The sequence below is a fragment of the Mustela nivalis genome (assembly GCF_964662115.1).
Source record: "Mustela nivalis genome assembly, chromosome: 5".
Taxonomy (NCBI): Eukaryota; Metazoa; Chordata; class Mammalia; order Carnivora; family Mustelidae; genus Mustela; species Mustela nivalis.
This window is the reverse complement of record NC_139024.1, coordinates 118,729,830-118,751,920: the sequence shown is the minus strand read 5'-3', so window position 1 is coordinate 118,751,920 and position 22,091 is coordinate 118,729,830. Positions and strand designations below refer to the sequence as shown.

Below are 22,091 nucleotides of genomic sequence, written 5' to 3'. Positions count from 1 at the left end.
AGCAAAACCTTTAAATTATTCTGAATTGGCACAGGTTATCTAGGGGCCCCAAGAACCTCCTTCCACTTTTTTTTTCAGAAAGACTGAGAGAGGTTTTAATCCAGCGTACCTCCTTCTCCACAAAGACACCAGAGGGACAATCAATCCTAGAGGACAAATGTATCATCCAAATAGCCCCTAACATAAGGAGAAAATTATAAAAAAAGGCTATTGACCCTGATAATTCCCTGGGTACTTCATTGAAGACTGCTAACAGAGTCTTCTTTCATTGAGACCGACAGGAGGCATGGCAAAGTGAGAGAAGAGACCAGAGAAAGGCTGTTTTTCTAGCTGTGGCCCTGAGAGGACAGTCCCACCCCATTACCGGGGAGAGATATATCAAGTCAAATGAAGACCACAATTCTGGTCACCCCAGGCCAATGCTTTGTCTCCCGCTAACCAAAATCAGTCAGTTCACAAGTGTGGGCTACCCACGGAAAGGCAGGCCAAGCTTGTACTAGTCCTTGCAATACACCTGTATTGGGAGTCTCAAAAGCAAATGGGGAATGGAGACTAGTACAAGACCTGTGCCTGATCAGTGAGGCAGTGTTTTCTATTCACCCTGTAGTGCCCAACCCCTATAGGCTTTCAGCCCAGATCCCAAGTAGCGCCAAAAGCTTCTCAGTCCCAGATCTCAAAGGTGCCTTCTTTTGCATCCTGGTGCATCTGGACTCCCAGTACTTACTCGTATTCCAGGCTCTGACCCAGAAGTATGCCCAGCTCACCTGGACGGTCCTGACTCAGGACTTCCGGTAGAGCCCTCACCTGTTCGCTCAAGCCTTAGCTGAAGGTCTTTTGGATTTCAAACTCCCCAAAATACCTGTGCTATGAGACCTGGATGACATTCTGGTATGTGCTCCCACTGCGTTAGCATCACAAAAAAGCACAACCACCCTCCTTAATTTCGTGGCTTCCCGGGGATATAAAGCCTAAAAGGAGAAAGCTCAAGTATACCAAGTCTCCGCAAAATATCTGGGGCTTGTGCTGGCAGAAGGGACACGAGCCTGGGGAGAAGCCAGGATTAAGCCAATCTTATCCTTTCCTTTACCTCACACTCTCTGGCAGCTTTGGGGGTTCCTGGACATCACTGGGTACTCCAGACTATGGATACCTGGATAGGGGGGAAAAGCGGGCCCCTGTATCAGTTAGTCATGGAAACACAATCAGTGGGAACCTCGATCATATAGCAGGACCCAGAAGCCCTTCAAATACATAAGGAACTCAAACATGCCTGGGTGAGAGCCCCAGGCTTGAGCCTTCCTATCGAGAAGGATTTTAATGTCTAGGTTATGGAAAGAAAAGGTATGGCTCTTGAGGTTGTAACCCAATCCAGAAGCCCCACACAACAACCTGGGAGGTATGTTAGTAAGGAAGTGCATGCTGTGCCTAGGGGATGGCCGGCCTGTGTGAGAGCTGGGGCAGCAGTGACCCTTCTACTGATGAGAAAGCAGGAGGCTGGCTGAGGACAGAGCAAAAGCTGGCACCTTGCACCCCCTCTCCACCCGCTTCCCTTCATAATATGTGTGGCATTCCTCAGGCACCCCTGACTACCATAAACGATAAACAAATAGTTAACTTGCAGAGATCACAATCCTGCAAGACAGGAATCTCCCTTGCTTTACAAAAGTCCTGGAGATCTACAAACAGGGAAGTTACCTTATCAATAGCACAAATTTCCAGAGGCAAATAACTCTCAGTTCCTCAAGCCCTAATGTCTCCCTCCCCATCATAAACGAAACTGGAGGAAACTGAGGTAGAAGGGAATGTAAATGATAGCAGGATCATAACACCCCACCAAGAATCTCCCAACTATCTTGATGTTAATGGCTGGCCTAAAGATGACATTGATCAAGCCACAAGGGCAAGGCCTCCTCCAGACACCTTGTAGACTCTCTTTAACATATGAAAACTCCATTGAAACCTCCATTCCCTTCACACCCCACCAACAGCAAGGTATATAACCTGCCATCCCTCACAACCCTAGGCAGCAGCTCTTCCTGCCCAGGGGTCCTGTCCCCGTGCTTTAATAAACCACCATTTTGCACCAAAGATGTCTCAAGAATTCTTTCTTGGTCATCGGCTCTGGACCTCAGCCCACTGAACCTCACTTAGGTTCTAGAACTTCACTACCACCCGAGGCCTTTCAGGTAACCACAAGAGCAGATATTACCGTCTTGCCCCACATAACCTAATGGGGCTAATAGAATCAAAAAGAGGCCTCTGGCTGACAGATAACTGGCTCTTAATATGCCAAGCCTTGCTCCTGGAGGGACCTGCTGTCTGCATAATATCCTGTCCAATATTAAATCCTGCCACTCTTCTCCCGGAAGGTGGGACTCAATTAAAGTATGATTGTGAACACAGTATTGTTCAAGATTATGCAGCAAGGTCAGATCTGCTGAAGAAAGTCCTCACTCACCCTGGCTGGACTCTCCGTACCCGTGGAAGCTCATACAGAGAGCAGGGAAGTCGAAAAGCAGAATATGCTCTTATTACACCTTTTGAAATAGTGGAGAGTAAACCTCTTCCCCCAGGCCCCAGGGCACAGCCAGCAGAATTAATAGCCTTGACCTGAGCTCTGGAGCCAAGTAAAGAAAAAACGGTAAACATACACACTGACTCTAAATATGCCTTTCTACTTCTGCTGGTTCATGCAGCCATCTGGAAGGAATGTAACTATTTAACAGCCAGTGGTTCGCCAATTAAATATTGTAAAGAAATAGACCAGTTATTAACACCCTCTTCCTGCCTGAGGAGGTGGGGGTTACTCATTGTAAAGGTCACGAAGAGGGCGAAGAGGGCACAGAGAACATTCCCCGGGGAAATGCACTGGCAGACCTTATAGCAAAGGCGGCTGTACCCTGGAGGCCCCACTCATACAGAAACAATCTATCTCTAGCTTCAGAACCACTCCTGCAGCCATCCTGAAGGCTGGAGAGAAAAACTATTTGTTAATCCCCATTGAATCTCCTAGTTCCCCTGAGGAGATTCAATGGGGATTAACAAAACTATTTGTTAATAGGCAGTATCAGCCTGTGATGACTCTCTTCAGAATGATCCTAAAGCAAAATCTTTAGTCCCTGCTGGTCACCAGCACACAGGAGATTATCCTGGAGACGACTAGGATAGATGTCACTCATATACCCAAATCCTGAGGATTCCAATGCCTCTGGTCTTGGTAGTTCCCTTTATTAACTGGTTGGAAGCCTTTCCACGTAGAACTGAGAAAGTTCAGGTAGTCATAAAGGTGTTAAATGAAGTAATACCCAAATTTAGGCTGCCTCGGGGCACACAAAGTGATAATGGGTCTTCTTTTAAGGCCACTGTGATCCAAGAGGACTCTAAGGCTTTAGGAATCTAATACCATGTTGCCTAGAGACTTCAGTCTTCTGGAAAAGTTGAAAAATGAATGATATCCTTAAGGGGCCTTGGATTAATGTACTTCCCATGGCTTCAGCAAGAATACGGAATCCTCCTCTCATTCAGAGACTTAGTCCATATGAGACGCTCTAAGGTCATGCTCTCTTACTAATGATTTCCTAAAAATCCTAAACTGAATGTTCAGATCCAGCTTATCACTTCTTTAGCCTTCTAGCCCAACAACAGCTTAGACAACTGTCTGAAGGACGGGAAAGACAGCAGGGCACCCACATTTGTCAATCAGGGGATATGATAGTCATAAAAGCCATCCCCACTAACACACCCTCTGTGAAACAGACCTGGGCAGGTCCACACATGGCCGTCCTTTCTACTCCTGCTGCTGTTAAAGATGCAGGTCTGGAGTCCTTCATTCATCACTCTCGAGTTAAGCCCTGGACCAGTGAACATAGAGATAAGGATCCCCCAACCTCCTCCGAAGACAATCCCACTGATTCCTGTGAACCAGTCGAAGATCTCTGGTTCTTATTCAAGAAAAATAAGCGAGTAATCCACTATGAAGGTAATCTATATGTTAGCTTACCCATCAGGTGGACTGTAATCCAGGCCACTTTGGCCTTGAAATGTACCATCTTAACACCAGAAGTTATTAATGCAACTCTAGGGAGGCCCCTGGCTCTTACCTGTTGGTCCAACTGCTCCCCCCCAGTGGGCCCCAACATGGAAAAAAGGTGACATACTATCTGCCCACAAAAGGTCATGAGATCTTTTTGTTTCCTAATTTAACTGACCAATACAAGCATCAAAATGAAATCTTTTCCATACAATTAGCTGTTAGCACCTGCTAGATGCTGGTGAATATTTGTGTGTGAAAATGCAAAGGGGAAATCCAGACATTGAATACCATTCATCTTAATTCATGATTTTATTAACTCTGACCCCTTAAAATCCTTGTCTACCAATAACTTCTGTTTACGTCCGGTGTAAACATAAAGAAACGGTGCCAGTGTCGTATAGTGAAGGTCATGGTCCTCAAGACTTATTTGTCAATAACCTCATTGGCATTGGAGCAACACAGGCCAAGCTATAAAATTTAAAATTAAGTCAAAAGACATGATCCCCTGCTCTCACAGCAGCACCTAGACCCCCTCTGGGACTAAAGCATATACTAAAACCTAATTGTGTTTGTATTGATTAGAACACCCCAATGCAACAGTATGAGTTTACTCTCTACATTCCATCACCACAGGTCGATTTTCACTTAGCAGGGCCTGGTCTTTGTTTTTGTTTTTGTTTTTAAAGATTTTATTTATTTATTTGTCAGAGACAGAGAGAGAGAGAGAGAGAGCGAGCACACAGGCAGACAGAGTGGAAGGAGGAGAAGCAGGCTCCCTGCGGAGCAAGGAGCCTGATGTGGGACTCGATCCCAGGACGCTGGGATCATGACCTGAGCCAAAGGCAGCCGCTTAACCAACTGAGCCACCCAGGCATCCCCTGGTCTTTGTTTTGTCACAATAAGGTATATTGTGAAAAAAAAAAAATATATATATATATATAACTAGATAGATGATAGATTGATAGGTAGATAGAATACTATACTACTCCCAATAAGGTATACTATACTATTCCCAATATTTCCCATAATTTTACAAGATTATGTTTCCTGAGACAAGTGGGACTATTAATGTTGTCCAAACCCAAAAGCCAAAAGGGAGATTTGCTGCATTTGTCATCTGATTGCAATGATAATGTCATCCTCCCATCAGAAGCAGATACAATAGCTTTGACTATCTCTTTGGTGGGACTCCTGGGACTTACAACATAAAATAAGCAAAACAGTAAGCTCACTCAGCAGGACTCGCAATGATATGTCCCAGGCACTAGATGCACTCAGCCAAGAATTAAGTGAAGTCAGAGAGGGACTTCTGGGCACCAGGCCACTACTGACTCTCCACCATTGGCTACACCATTTGGTGGGTGAGGAGTTCCTCACATGTGTTGTTTTAACATACTGAAAACTCCCACAAGGTGTTCCAATTAGTAGGGGACATTCATGATCAATTAAGATCGAGAAATCCGGGTGCCTGGGTGGCTCAGTGGGTTAAGCCGCTGCCTTCGGCTCAGGTCATGATCTCAGGGTCCTGGGATCGAGTCCCGCATCGGGCTCTCTGCTCGGCAGGGAGCCTGCTTCCTTCTCTCTCTCTCTCTGCCTGCCTCTCTGCCTACTTGTGATCTCTCTCTGTCAAATAAATAAATAAAATATTAAAAAATAATCGAGAAATCCACTGTCTAGTTGTTGGAATTGGTAATTGGGGAGCTTATCTAAGAGAAGTGATCACAATTTTGAGCCTAACATTTCCTGCATGCTTATTCTTTTGCATGTGCTGATGCACGCACCATTTGCTGTTCATAGTGATGCCCCTGGAGCCATACCAAGGCTCCTTGGAACAATCCCTGGATAGATTCTACTGCCGCACTGTCTGCCGCCCCATTTCCACAGGAAGCTGCAAGAGTGGTCATCGTCCCATTCCCTAAGGGCAGTTAGGGTTATTGTTCCAGAGGAAGGAATGAGTGAGGGACAGGCAGGACTAGGTAGGGAGAGATAGGTAAGGGGTTACGTGACCAGCCTCACAGAAATCCCAGATATGGAAAAATGCTGAAGCATACAAAACCAGAGATAAAAAATAAAACAAATCCACCTCCTTTGTCTTAAAGGTCAAGATGAGATATTTTCCTGATAGTTACAAAGTGACCACTGAAAGTTACCAAACTTCAGAGGAGAAGTAATCATGGCGTGATGTAATCATCACGTGGTGATGCCAAGAAGTTTACGTTCCGTGGTCAGTTTTCTATAAAAGATTGTTCATATCATGCTTAACGAAATAAGTCAAGCAGAGAAAGACAACTATCATATGATCTCCCTGATATAAGGAAGTGGTGATGCAACATGGGGGCTTAAGTGGGTAGGAGAAGAATCAATGAAACAAGATGGGATTGGGAGGGAGACAAACCATAAGTGACTCTTAATCTCACAAAACAAACTGAGGGTTGCTGGGGGGAGGGGGGTTGGGAGAAGGGGGTGGGGTTATGGACATTGGGAAGGGTATGTGCTTTGGTGAGTGCTTTGAAGTGTGTAAACCTGGCGATTCACAGACCTGTACCCCTGGGGATAAAAATATATGTTTATAAAAAATGAAAAATTAAAAAAAAAAAAAAGATTGTTCGTAAAAGCCCTCAATGTCAATCCACTTGGAAGCCCACTCACTCTCGGGAGCTTTTTCTTTCCTTTATGTTCTCACCTTCATTTAATAAACTTTCACTTCACTTTGCCCTTTTATGTCCGCAAGATTCATTCTTTAACTCCTTGGCACAAGAACCCTGCAATCCTGCAACAGTAAGACTTAAGTTCATTCGAAATTGGCTCAAAATATCCCCTTCCCCCCAACCCTGGTGACCTGGTGTCCTAATCCTTGGGAACAAGGGCTCACATCCAGTTCTGCCTTTGATCTCTTGTTTTATCTTGGTCAGAACCCAACATGCACATAAATAACTGCCTCTGGACCTCTGATACTTGGTATTGAGATGTGATTATTATTATGGGTCCCACTCCAATGCCCATGTACAATAGAGACAAAGTCTCTGATAATATCAGGGACAAAATTTCTGCTATTATTCCCTCAGGAAAGGTACCTAAGCCAGGATATTGGCTCATGGGGATGAAACAACTACTGTGTTGTTGCCACATGAAGATTTGCCATATGCATTGTCTTTAAAACATTTGTCTTATTGTCCCTGCCCTCACTGTTGATGTCCCTCCCTGTTCCCTCAGGAAGCATCTGCCTGTCATAGGTCACCAGTGATATTGAAATTTGCAATTGTTCCAACTGCCAGGTCTGTGGATTACTGAATGTAATGTCTCATACACAAAAGGTTATTACTCATTTAGAGAAGATCTCTTTGGCTGATGCCCTCAGTACATGGCTTATGTCTTCTCCAGTTTGCTGGGGAACTATAGTTTTAAGTATTTTATTTTGTCCTATACCAGTTTCATGTTGCTATTTATGTTGTTTCTGGGATATAAGGATGCAAGTCACATCCTAATATCTGGCTCTAGGGCAATCATGAAAGAATGGCATGTAAAAGATTGTCCAGGTTATAAAGGTGCTGGGGGAGGAGGGCAGGAGTGCTGATGGTACCGATCCTTCTTTGGCCTGCTATCCTGCCCACATTGTCTTGATGACTCCCTTGGGGCTCCACATCCCAGGCCCCTTGGAGGTTAATGTATATTCCTTGGAACTGTAGGCCATGAGCAGAATGCAGGGAGGCTTATTCCAGTCTTCCATATATCTGTTAGATAACTGTTAGAAATAACAGTTTTTCCCCCTCCTGTGTACACATAGTGTCACAAATACATTAAATGTTGTTTATGAATCAACTTTGTCAAACCCCTGATGTCACTACATGCCCTCCTGTATTTCCCCCCACTCTGTAAAATCTGTAACCTAAGTCTAGCTGCACAGGTGTATGGATTGCCAGCTGCTGGATCCTTCCTGTCTATACATGTCCCTGAATAAAACTCTATAAACTATATGGAGTTCCCACCTTGGTTTTTCAATCTCAAAGTGCCTTCACACTTTCTAGGGTATTTTACAGTCCCTCCACCCTCTAACATTACTGAAATTTTTGTCAATTCCATTGACCTTTTCAAAGAACAAACTTTATGTGTCACTTTTTTTTCTTTTGTTTTCTTTTTTCCAGTTTTGTTCATTTCTGCTCTTATATGTACTAATTCTTCTCTTCACCTTGCTTTAGGTTATTTTTCTGCTACTTTTTCTACATTATTGAGTTGGGAACATAGATTATTGATAATTCCCCTTTTCTCTTTTTTTTAATGTATGCATTTCAAACTATGTATTTCTCTAATTACTGCTTTAATTATGTGTCACAAATTAGATATATTTTCAAAATGTGTTATTTTCCCTTTCATTTGGTTTAATGTATCTTATATGTTCCTTAAGACATCCTTTCTGATCCAAATACATTGTTCAGGGCTCAGGTGTTAGGAGTTGTGCTGGTTATCTTTCTATTGTTGATTTTTTTTTTTTTAAGTCGACTCCACACCCAGCATAGAACTCAACATGGGGATTGAACTCAAAATCCTGAGATCAAGACCTGAGCTGAGATCAGGAGTCCAACACTTAACTGACTGAGCCACCCAGCTTCCCCTCTGTTACTGATTTTTAGCTTAATTCCACTGTATGCAAAGAACACAATCTGTAACATTTCAGCTCTTTAGCATTTGTTTAAGTTTCTATATGGCCCATGAGACCATCTATCTTCACAACAATTTCATGGACACTTGAAAAGGATATGTTCTGTTCCTGTTTGGTGGAATGGTCTGTGTTAATTAGATCATGTTGGTTGATGGTGTTGAGTTCTATAGTCTCGCTGAATTTCCGTCTAGTGGTTTCATTAATTGCTCAAAAAGACTATTGAAGCCTTCAAGTATATTTGTGCTTTTGTATATTTCTTCTTTCAGTTTTATCAGTTTTTGTTTCATCTACTTTGCAACTCTGTTGTTTGGTACATACACGTTTAGGATTGCTATATCTTCTTGGAAGATTATCATTATGATTATTATGTATCACATCTCTGCACCTGTGGCCATTTTCTTCCATCTGAACCTTACTTTAACTCATACAGCTATCTCTACTTTTTTTTTTTTTTTTTTGGTAATTGTTTTCTTGGCTTATCTTTTTCCATTCTTCTATTTCAGACTTCCCATATTCTTAAATTTTAAATGAGTTTCTTGTAGAACACACAGTTGGGTCATTTTTTTTCCAAACTGATGTTTGTCTGTTAATTGATGGTTTAGGTCATCTACATTTAATGCAATTTTTATTATGTGAGTGCTTTTGTTGACTATCTTACCATTTGTTTTGAGTTTACACAGCTCCTTGAATCTTTAGGTGCATATCTTTTCCAGGGTTTGGAATATTCATTCAAGTTACCCTCATAAAGTTTTTCAGTGTCACCTATTTTTTCATCTCCTTCTGGAACTCAAATAACACAAAGATTTTATGTTTTGTTTTAGTCCCACAGATTCTTCATTATGAAGTAATAATAGTAAATATTATTAATAAGTTTATAAAAATAAATTTGTATGTAGAGGATAAATTACTCAAAATATGCAATGTATCAAAACTCACAAATGATGTATAAAATGAATTTTTTAGCTAATAAAGAAAATAAATCCATTCTTTCCTGTGGAGAGCCATCCAGCAGATGCAAGGAGTCACGTAGACGGAAATGCCTGAAGGTTGAGGAAGTGAGAATGATTGGCTAGGTAGGGTATGGGTGCGCTTGTGGCTGACACATGAACAGCACCAGGAGCCAAGAGAGAAACACATGATCACTGCTTGAAAACAATAGAGCCCAACGTGGTTACATAAGGGTCCACGAGGAGACCGCATGCACGGGGCAGTGATTGGATAGTCGGGCTGGACTGCTTACATATATATATTGCCAAAGCCTGCTTGAAAAGGGAGCTAATAAAGAAGTTTGCCACTCATCACGTTTGCGAGTCGTTCTTGCTGGCGAGAGCGACATCTGGTGCCGAAACCCGGGATTTGTCCGCATCGCAAAACGGAGATTGAGATAGAGCAACGATAAGGTAAGGAGTGCACCAATAACTGTCCATTGACAGGGAAGTTCCCTGGAGACGATCGGAGGTTAGGCGGCTTTTGACGATCTGCAGGGACGATACAAGTAAAGGTTTCCTCGGGATGGGGAACGAGCTTAGTAGATGTAGAATGGAAGATCCCCTAAAAGACGTTCTCAAGACAAACGGGACCCCCTTAAAGGCAAAAACAGCCCGGGCCTTCTTGAAAGAAGTGGGAGAGATTGCCCCCTGGTTTATAGAAGAAGGGCTCCTAAATGTGCCACAATGGGAACACCTGGGCGAGGACTTAAAACGCTGCCCCTCTACATCCCCGGGGACTCTCGCCGTGTGGTCCCTGGTGAAAGTATGTTTGCAATCCTCCCGAGAGCCCCTGCAGAGAGCAGTACTACAGGGAGGGGAAGTTTTTGAGCAAGTGAAAGAAGAATCCCGTAAGGGCTCCTCCCGAGGCTCTGACTCCGAAAGCGAAAGCTCAGAAGGGATGTCAGAAAGCGAGTTACAGGAGCTAGGAAAGATAGAGGCAAACAACAAGAAGGAGGAATCTCCCGGTCTCCAGACAGACTTGGAAGCCATGAGGCAACGACTTGAGGATAAGGAGGCGGAATTGCAAAAAGCATTAGGAGAGTTAAGAGTGCAGGGAGAAGTAATGGCGCAGCTGAGAGCAGGGGCGGAAGCCGCAGTTGTGGCGCAGTCGAAATTAAAAGCGGAAGTTACGCCGCTTCCACATTCTAGCCCCACGGCGCCACCCCATGAGTGGCCCCCGCCTTATAAGCCCAGCTGCACCAAGACGTGCTATTGTTCGGGCTGCGCCGCGGAAAATTGGAGAGAGGTCCTTAGCCTGGGAAAAGGCTTTTTTCCAGTTGTTAGAAGATCAGAATCAGCAGAGGTACCACCAGCCACTAGATTTTAAGTTGGTAAAGCAGCTGAAGGAGGCAGTTAGCGGCTATGGACCCCAGGCAGCCTTTACGGTCTCCCGCTGGGAGCACTCTACCTCGCTCCCGAGGATTGGGCCAACTTGGCCAGAGCGGTATTAAGTGGAGGACAATATCTAGAATGGAAAATCCAAAATCAGGACAATTGTCAGGACACAGCACGGAGAAATGCAGCCGCAGGTAACCCGCAATGGAATTTAGAAATGCTGACGGGCACGGGGCCATACCTCGGGGCCCAAGTGCAGAGTACATACCCCCCTGCGGTGTATCAACAGATAGCCACGGCGGCCCTCAGGGCTTGGAAGACTCTGAGAGGGGCAGGAGACTTGCAAGGCCAATTATCCAAAGTATTGCAAGGACCCAACGAGCCCTATGCTGATTTTGTGGATAGATTAATGCAGACCGCAGGCAGAATGTTCGGGGATGTTGATACAGCAATGCCACTTATCAAACAATTAGCCTACGAGAATGCCAATAAATGGTGTAGGGAGGCTATCAGACCCTGGAAAGCAAAGGACCTATCAGCTTATATCAAAGTTTGCAGGGATATAACGGGACCCATAATTCAGGGACAGGTCATGGCAGCGGCTTTCGCACAAGCCATGCAGAGTCAGGGAGGAGCCCGCTCTAAAGGATGCTTTCAATGTGGCCAGGAAGGACACGTTAAGAGGAATTGCCCGCAGCGTGGAACCCAGGCTGGGAAGGTATACCCAAAAATACCGCCAGGGGGCTTAAAGCCTCAGCTTTGCCCGCGATGTAGGAAGGGAAATCACTGGGCACATGAATGTCGCTCCGTGGCGGACGTTGAGGGGAACCCGTTGCCTCCTAACAACTGGGGGAATTCAAAAAACGGGAGGCAGGGCCCCACACCCCGGGGCCCGAATCAAATGTACGGGGTGGCAATGTCCCTACCTACCAAGCCGCGATGGGTTTTCCCACCTTCCAATCAGGAGGGCCAATCCACGCAGGGCCCAGGAGAGCCACAACAGGTTCCGCCGGACTTGACGTCTGTGCCACCACCCGAATGGTCCTAACGCCTGAAATGGGGGTGCAAGCCATGCCATCTGACCTGCATGGAGGGCCTCCAAAAGGAACGGTGGGGCTCCTCCTTGGTAGGAGCTCCTCCACTATGCGGGGCCTTCAGGTCCACCCGGGAGTCATTGACCCCGATTTCAAAGGGGAGGTTAAGATTCTGATTTCATCCCCGAGGGGTATTAACATTATAAATCCAGGGGATAGAGTCGCACAGCTCCTAATATTGCCCAGCGATCACGAAAAATATCCATCCACAGGCCAGGTGAGGAAGGGTGGCCTAGGATCCACAGGATCTTCCCTCGCGTGCCTTACCATGGGCATGAAAGAGAGGCCCATGCTTAAATTAAGGATCAGAGGAAGGCCATTTTGGGGGCTCCTAGATACAGGAGCAGACAAAAGTATTATTAATCATCTAGATTGGCCAAAAGCCTGGGCCCTAGTTAAGGCTAATCAAACCCTCCGAGGATTAGGGGTAGCTACCAGCCCAGATATTAGTGCCGCATCCTTAGATTGGGAAGATGAGGAGGGACATAAAGGCATTTTCCAACCATATGTTTGTGCCACCCCCGTTTCTCTGTGGGGACGCGATGTGCTGGAGCAGATGGATATTAGACTTACTATTGAAAAACTGTATAGTGAGGCCTCCCAAACCATAATGAGGAACATGGGATATAAGCCTGGCCAAGGCCTTGGAGCCAAGGGCCAGGGAGATCCCGATCCCCCTTCCATGGGAGGTCAGGGTTTTTCCTAGCGGCCACTGAGGCAATTCGAATAACTTGGAAACAACAGGAGCCGCGCTGGGTGCCTCAGTGGCCTTTAACAAAAGACAAGCTACAAGCAGCAAGAGAATTAGTCCAAGAACAACTCAAAGCAGGACATATTCAAGAATCCACGTCCCCGTGGAATACTCCCATATTTGTGATAAAAAAGAAATCAGGCAAATGGCGATTGTTACATGACCTGCGACAAATTAATGATCAAATGCAGGTCATGGGACCCATTCAGTTGGGGCTCCCAGTCGTGACAGCGTTACCCAAAAATTGGCCCTCTATCATAATCGATATCAAAGACTGTTTCTTCTCCATTCCTTTACACCCTGTGGATATGGAGCGCTTTGCCTTTACTCTGCCATCAATTAATCATGCTGAGCCAGATCAAAGATATGAATGGAGAGTACTCCCTCAAGGGATGGCTAATAGCCCCACCTTATGTCAGTTGTATGTGAGTCGAGCATTGGAACCTTTTCGAAAAGCATTTCCAAACCTACTTTGTTATCATTATATGGATGACATCCTGATCTGTGGGCCAAATGAGAGGTCTCTGCCCTCGGCTCTAACTTTTCTACAGAAGCAGTTGGCAGAGTGGGGACTAACTATATCCCCTGAAAAGATCCAAGTAGGAAACTTACAGAAATACCTTGGTATGCAGCTCTCTAACGCAACAGTAAAACCTCAATTGGTACAGATCTGTAGGGATCACCTGCACACATTGAATGACTTCCAGAAACTTCTAGGGGACATTAACTGGATCCGACCATATATAAAAATCACTACAGCAGAATTGAAACCCTTATTTGATATCCTGCCTGGAGATTCTAGATTAGACTCCCCAAGAACTCTTACCCCAGCTGCCCTTAGATCATTGCAGTTGGTTGAAAGCAGACTAGCCTTAACAGCAGCAGATAGATGTGACCCGGATAAGCCTATAAATGCCATAGTTATCCCATCCCCTGGATCACCCACAGGAGCATTATGGCAAGGAGGACCCCTGCTATGGATCTACCTACCCCATAATCTTAGCCGCGTCATCACCCAGTATGCTGCAGCTGTAGCTATGGTGGCAAGCAAAACACTCAAAGCTAGCATACAAGTCCTCGGGAGACTGCCCGATGCATGTATAATCCCTTATGACAAAACCCAAGTGAACATTCTGACACATGAAAATGATGATTGGGCCATTTTGACGGTCGCCTACCCTGTTACATTTGATAATCATTATCCCTCACACCCCCTAATTGAATTCTACAAAAATACACCTCTCATTTGGCCTAAATCCTGCCGATTAGAGCCATTGGTCGGTGCCCTCACAGTGTTTACAGATGGTAGCAAATCTGGAACTGGCGCCTACGTGGTGGAAGGAAAGGTAATTCCGGTTGTTGTGCCATCGACCTCAGCTCAAAGAACAGAGTTGTTGGTAATTATGTGTGTTCTACAAAGGTTTCAAAATCAGCCTATCAACATTATTTCAGACAGTAAATATGCAGTTGTAGCTACCAGATCTATTGAAACTGCTATTATCTCAGCCAGTCAATCAGAAATTTCCTCCCTGCTGACTGAATTGCAAGACCTCATACTCTCCCGTGGTGCCCCTTTTTATATCGGACATCTCAGAGCACACTCAGACCTTCCGGGACCTATAGCTGAGGGAAACCGAATGGCTGACGCGGCCGCGCGCTTTTATGTTTGTAGCGCTCTGGAAGATGCTAAAAGATATCATGAAAGATGGCATGTTAATGCCCTAACATTAAAGGCGCGCTTTCACATCTCAAGAGCTGACGCACGAGACATCGTGAAGTCTTGTGGCAATTGTGTGGTGCACTTGCCCATGCCCTCCTTAGGGGTAAATCCCAAAGGGCTACTGCCTAACCATCTGTGGCAAATGGATGTAACACACGTTCCTTCCTTCGGGCAGCAAAGGTATGTCCACTTGAGTGTGGACACCTGCTCGGGGGTTGTTAGCGCGACCCCTCTGCGAGGGGAAAATATCAAAAATGTGATGTCCCACTGCCTACGCAGCTTTGCCTGCTGGGGGAGTACCTAAACACCTAAAAACAGACAATGCCCCTGCTTACACTTCTGCAGGCTTTCGCAGCTTTATGGCCTGCTTTAATATTCAGCATACCACAGGAATACCATACAACCCACAAGGACAGGGCATCGTAGAACGCGCGCACCTAACCTTCAAAACCACCTTGCAAAAAATACAAAAAGGGGGAATTGGAGAGGAGTATCGTACACCCAATGACCTCACCAATCTGGTCACCTTTATTTTAAATTTTCTCACGGTTGACAAGGACGGCACTTCGTCCGCCGAACGTCATTGGGGCCAACAGAAAATGCAGCAGTCAATGGTGAAATGGAAAGATGTCTTTACTGGCTTATGGAAGGGACCCGACCCGGTGCTTAGGTGGCACCGAGGTTCCCTTTGTGTTTTCCCACAGGATGCGCCTGCTCCACTCTGGGTGCCGGAACACCTCACCAGGCTGGTGGCCGTGGAACCTGTGGAGGGTGCTGGTGATGGTGATGATAGCGACGATGACTGTCCTGCAGCCTGTTCCCATGAAGGCGGAGCCAGTTCAACTGTGGCCGAGACAAGAGACTGCCCAGCTTCAGGCCCTTCTTCAAATGGCTCAGCATAGAGTGCAATCTTCTCACCCTAACTCATGTTTGCTCCTGACGCTTATTTTAATGCAACGCGTGTTGGCAATCCAGGGCTCTTTATATTGGGCATACGTCCCCGACCCACCCCTGTTACAGCCCGTGGGATGGGATATGAGCCCTCTTCCTGTGTATGTCAATGATACTGTCTTGCTAGGCCCTCCCTCTTCCGTTCATCTCCGGCCACAGCAGGCTGCCATATCCTACAGGGGCTATTCTGACGTATATCCCATATGCTTTGCGATGAAGCGCACAATACCACGCTGTTTAAGTGTTTCCCCATGAACTGGTTACAGTGATGTGAGTATAGCTAGCCTTGACACTACCAATAGCACCATAGTGACCTCTGGTATAGCCCCACGGGATATTCCACTTTGTGCAGCTAACTTAAGTATCGCTAAGGGGATTGGAGTACCCTGGAGGCTCTGCCAAGGACAAAATGCTACTAAGTACTTACTAGAGGATAGATTTGAGCTTTGGGATTGGGGGCCTGTAATATCTTCCGGATGTCCTGAATGCTGTCCGAAAATACCCCCAATTCTCACTCCTCAGTGCGGCTACCCGGTGCAAACTGAGATATGGAAACTTATTGCCGCTTTTGGAAACGCCTCCATGTTTGTCCCGCAAACCAGCAACGCTAAGACCATATTTGGATATGAGAATATTGGACAAATACTCAGATATCCCCAAGCCTGCGTGCCCCATCCATTCATGCTGGTTGTAGGAAACCTTACAGTAAAAAAGGATAACGCCACTTATCATTTCTCTTGTTATAACTGTACCCTAACCAATTGTATTCGAGGAATGTTGCCAGGCGATGGATTATTAGTAGTAAAACAGCCCCCATTTGTTATGATCCCAGTTAATATCTCCAAACCATGGTATTCTGACCCCGGTTTAGAATTGTGGGAGCGCGTACAAGCTGCCCTAAGTCGACCCCGACGAGAGCTAGGACTGTTGATACTCGGGATAGTCTTCTTAATCACCCTAATTGCAACAGCTACCACAGCGTCTGTGTCCCTTGCTCAGGCTGTGCATGCTGCTGATACTGTGGACCAGCTCGCACATAACACTTCTGTTGTGCTGGGAATTCAGGAAGATATAGATAAAAGGATTGAAACCCGGTTAAATGCACTATATGATACTGTTAGATTTCTAGGGGAGGAAATTCAGAGCTTAAAATTGCGCACCAGGATCCGGTGTCATAGCGATTATCACTGGATTTGCGTAACCTCTAAAAAATATAATGCCTCTGAGACTTCTTGGGAACAAGTACAACGCCATCTCGAGGGGGTATGGTCTAACTCCAATCTATCCCTTGATCTGTTGCAATTACATCAAGAAATATTAGACATTGAGGAGGCTCCTCATGCCAAGTTAACTGTTGCTCAGCTTGCTGAAAGCTTTGTGAGCTCTTTATTCTCTCACTTCCCTTCCCTGACGCACACATGGTATGTTGTAGGAACAATTGTAGGAGTACTAGTGGTAATTGTTCTTTTCATGTGCCTCTTGCCTTGTGCACTTAAAATTATATTCGCAGAAGTTTATAAGGTGAAAACTATCATACGTAACCACCAGCTAGTCAACCGCGGTGGGCTCAGAGTGTCACCTTGAACGCCACTCAAGTATCTCTTGGCTCCGTCAGTGATTGGGTTAGTATGTTATAACAATCAGTCTCATTCCTCAAAAACTGGGCAGGCATAGGAGCCCTGATTATGTTGATGATTCTGGCTCAAGTACTCCTTCTAAAATGCATCTGTAGAATTGCGCGACAACAGCGGCTACAGCAACGGGCTTTGGTCTAAGCCATGATGGCTCTGGAGGCTGGTACCTCCCCCCAAATATGGCTTAGTATGCTGGATCGGTAGCCAAAGACGGGTAAGACTGATCCCTCACCATAGCAACCTAAGACAGGGGCTCCTCGACCAGGGGGAGTACCCGATGACGGGTAAGCATGTGTGCTGAGGATTGGCAACCTAAGACAGGCACGATCCCTGCCATATAAACAAATAAAAAAGGGGGAGCTGTGGAGAGCCATCCAGCAGATGCAAGGAGTCATGTAGACGGAAATGCCTGAAGGTTGAGGAAGTGAGAATGATTGGCTAGGTAGGGTATGGGTGCGCTCGTGGCTGACACATGAACAGCACCAGGAGCCAAGAGAGAAACGCATGATCACTGCTTGAAAACAATAGAGCCCAACGTGGTTACATAAGGGTCCACGAGGAGACCGCGTGCACGGGGCAGTGATTGGATAGTCGGGCTGGACTGCTTACATATATATATTGCCAAAGCCTGCTTGAAAAGGGAGCTAATAAAGAAGTTTGCCACTCATCACGTTTGCGGGTCGTTCTTGCTGGCGAGAGCGACACTTTCCCATAACAAAACCCCAAGTTTAGCTCTCTAGTCAATTCTTCAAAATATTTAAGAAAGAAACCACCCTAATTTATACAAACCTCCAAAAGAGTAAAAAGAGAAAAAACATTTGTAAATAAAAAATGAGACCAGGATAACCTTTATTTGAAAACCTAACAAGGACACTGTAACCAAAAGAAATATACAGCCTAGTCACTCCTATAATGTCATATTCTTAAGAAAAAATGATCAAATTGAATCCAGTGATATTCAAAAAGCACAATACATTATGACTATGTGGAATTTACTCCCAGACTGCAAGGTTATTGTAACATATAAGAATTAATTAATGCAATTTATCATACTAAGTTAAAGGAGAAAAGAAATATGACCAACTTGATAGAATCATAAAATATTATTTGACATAATTCAACACCTACATTTAATTTTTCTATATCTAGATTAGACTCATTTACCACCCCCAACTTTCCACTTTTGGCAATCACCCATTTTTTCTCTGTGTTTGTGAGTTTGGCTTTTTGTATTTGGGGGTTTTGTTTTTTTATTTTTTTTGGTTCAACAAACAGGTGAGATTACTCTAATTTGCCTTTTCTGTGTGACATATTTCAATAAGCATAATGTTCTCAAGGTCTCTTCATGTTGTCACAAATGGAAAAACTTCATTCTTATGGCTAAATAATATTCGTTGATTATGTATACCTTTTTTGCTTTACCCATTCATCTCGTGATGGACACTTAGGTTGTTTCCATATCTTCTCTACTGTAAATAGTGCTTCAACGAATATAAGGATGCAACTATCTTTTCAAATTAGTGTTTTAATTTTCTTTGGTTAAACACCCAGAAGTAGAATTCCCAGATCCTGTGATATTCTTATTTTTAATCTTTTTTAGAAATTTTCGCACTGTTTTCTATAGTGGCTGCACCAAATTACTTTCACACCTACAGTGCATAAGGGTTCATTTTGTCACAGTCCTGCCAACAACCCCTGTTACTTCTTGCCTATTTGATAATACCGTCCTAACAAGTGTAAACTGATATGTCAGTTTCGGATTGGATTTGCTTTGTCTTGATGATTCGTGATATTGAGCATCTTTGCATGGGCCTGTCGGTCACTGGTATGGATGCTTTGGAGAAATGTGTATTCAGATCCTCTGCCCAATTTGTAATTCGACTGGGGCTTTTTTGCTACTAAATTGAAAGAGTTCTTCATGTATTTTGGATATTAATTCCTCACCAGACATATTATTTGCAAATATTTTCTCCCATTTTATAGGTTGCTTTTTCATTTTGTTGATGGTTTCCTTTGCTGTGCAAAAGCTTTTTGGCTTCATGTAAATGCACCTTTCATTTTTACTTTTATGGCCTTTACCTTTGATGTCTAATTCAAAAACTCATCACCAAGGTAGATGTCAAGGACTGACCACCTATGTTTTCTTCCAGGAGTTAAATGGTTTCAGGTCTTACATTCATGTCTTCAATCCATTTTTGGTTTATTTTGGGGGTATATAGTGAGATAATGATTCCTTCTCATTTATTTGCATGTTGCTGTCCCATCTCCCAACACCATTTATTGAAGAGACTGTACATTCCCCATTGTATATGTTTGAAATGCCCTATTTTAAACTAAACTTCAACGGTTCAGAATCTAATTCTGGACTCTGCTGTATTAGTGTATTTAACCAATAACGAACCAATTCCAAAAAGAGTGTTTATCAAAATTGATGTATAACAGATTTTGGCATCGTATCAAACTTAATATTCATTAATGTTTTTGTTTGAAAATTTTTTGGAAAATGCACGTTTCTTAAAAAATTAAGTATGAGCACACTAACTTCTAAGAACAAATAATCCTCTTGCTTAGTTGCTGTTTTTAATTGTAATTGGGTTTATAGCTGCCATTTAATACCCTGTATTAAAAAAAAGCCTCAAAACCTTCATGATGCTGCTTCCCAACAATCAACCGTCCTTCATGAGGAAACAATTAAAAATAATAACACTAGTAATACCCGATACTATAAGTTCCTTACATGAAGTTGTTCTCCTCTACCGCATCTAACACTTATTTCTTCCTGAACAAGATTATTTGCTCCCATCTTTCCAATCCATCACGTGAGGCAGGCTGAGCCCACAAAGGATGGAGCATGGTTTGTCTGAGAATACCACAGTAATCCCATGGTCCTCCCCATGTGTGGGGAAGTAGGTCACTGGGGACACTTGAAAATGTTTAATTCTCCCTTAAAGTATATGAGGAGAAACCATTCTCTTTTCCTGCCTTTGTAAATTATGAACGAAAATGAAGCCTAAAGCCACTTCAGGCATCCTACTACCATTTCAGGAACACTGACATGTGGTGTATGATAGAAAGATGAGATACTAAGTCCCAGGATCACTGAAGACATTACTGGTCTGATTAATTGATCAGTTCTGGAGATGAGCTACACTGGGTCTGTCTGCTATGTGAGACAAGGAGTTAAAGGAAAGTAAAGCAAATTAGATTGTTTTTTCTCCACTAGCAACAGAAAGCATCTCCACTGAAATACTCCTGCCATGCATTTTATAAATCTTTTTTTTTTTTTAAGATTATTTATTTATTTATTTGTCAGAGAAAGAGTGAATGAGAGCGAGCACAGGCAGACAGAGTGGAAGGAAGAGTCAGAGGGAGAAGCAGGCTCCCCGTGGAACAAGGAGCCCGATGTGGGACTCGATCCCAGGACGCTGGGATCATGACCTGAGCCGAAGGCAGCTGCTTAACCAACTGAGCCACCCAGGCGTCCCCTGCCATGCATTTTAATCCTACATTATAATGTCAGACCACAGATCTAAGATAAATGAGAAAACACATTTCATCTTGGACAACACAGCAAAAGTCAAGTTGCAACCCTGAGGTCAAACAGGGTTTGATTAAACCATATAAATATTGAATTCATGAATGTTAGCTTATAAAATTCCTACAGGATGATAATCCATTTCACACAAATAATGCATGATACAACTAATACATAAGATAAACTTTGAATTGGCTTGATAATTATAGCTGTCTCTGATAGTGGACAAATTGTGTTGAAATCACTTTATTACCCTGAAATGAACTTTTGAATCTATTGTCCACTTTTTAGTTTTGATTTACATTTTGAAGTGACTCTTCAGACAGAATATGATAGCAGCACTCATCCTCATAACCAATTTAGGTGCATTCCTCTGAAGCCTTTCCAACTCATACCGTTGAAGTCTAAGGAATTTAGAACTATGTACTGATTTACAATTACAGTTCCACAGTGTTTTATCGAAGGGCTAAAAATATTTGGTTCACATTCTAGTTTGTCTCCCACTGTATAATTTTTGTCACATTTGTTTCATCGTTGCCATTTGGTTTTAGTTTTTATGTACTGTGTTTCTAAACTTTTTATCTAAAGTTTTTATTATATAAAATATTTGAAATTTCCTCAAATTAAAATTTTTTTTAAAGAAGACATACTCAGAAAAGTCCAGCCTTCATCTCTGTTCCTTTCAAAGTATTCATTTTGCCCAAGATGCAACCATTTTTCCTAAAAAAAAAATACTTCTATTTTCATATAAAGAGAATTATGTAGATTAGAGATGATAGATGTGATATATATAAAATGAGTTGATATAGCTATATATTCCTATTCTCTTCCTCTACCTTATTAAAAAAAAGTGTTGTGTACTATATAAATTTTCCTGTACCTATAAAAATGTTTTTTAGAGATTATTTTATAGTAGTGTGTTGTTTTTCCTTCCAGCTGCATAGTATTTCATTGTTTATATGGACATCAGATTCATAACTTCCCCTATCTTTCCCAGCACTGCTTCTGATTTCTACTAAGATTACATCTCTCTGGGATGTTCCTGTAGACAGTAAGTTTACACACAATGGAAGGGTCAGAAATGCATCTTTCCCCCTAGAGTCATGGCCTTGTCCAGATGATCTGAGACTTAGTTATGGGGAAGGCTGCACCCCAAGCCCAAGTATCAGCATGCTACCAAGTTTATCTGAGAGACAGAAAAAGATGGAAGTATAAATAGAGCTCACCATCAGTATAATGAAAGGGGTTTACTCAGCTTTAGTTTCCTATAAAAAATCAGGGAAAGGGGCACCTGGCTGGCTCTGTCAATGGAATGTAACTCCTGATCTCAGGTTTATTAGTTTACATACCACATTGGGCATGGAGTGTACTTAAAAAATAAAATGAAATTCA

The 22,091-nt window shown here is 43.6% G+C and overlaps 1 protein-coding gene and 1 long non-coding RNA gene across 4 annotated transcripts in view; both read left to right on the top strand.

Moving 5' to 3' along the window:
* The window catches only part of LOC309865787 (endogenous retrovirus group K member 7 Env polyprotein-like), a 1,143,634-nt gene extending 1,125,889 nt beyond the window's left edge, over positions 1-17,745 (top strand). For 2 of the 3 annotated variants that reach the window (XM_082732607.1, XM_082732606.1), the window contains exon 2: positions 15,284-17,745. In XM_082732607.1, the coding sequence (XP_082588733.1) occupies positions 16,113-17,114 (1,002 nt within the window). In that variant the 5' untranslated portion in view covers positions 15,284-16,112 and the 3' untranslated portion in view covers positions 17,115-17,745. Of the gene's footprint in view, positions 1-15,249 lie in introns of all 3 variants that reach the window. The other variant, XM_082732605.1, reaches the window with a different exon arrangement.
* The window catches only part of LOC309865825, a 16,638-nt gene continuing 958 nt past the window's right edge, over positions 6,412-22,091 (top strand). Inside the window, exon 1 of the long non-coding RNA XR_014312275.1 lies at positions 6,412-6,641. This is a non-coding gene — a long non-coding RNA (uncharacterized lncRNA). The remainder of the gene's footprint in view (positions 6,642-22,091) is intronic.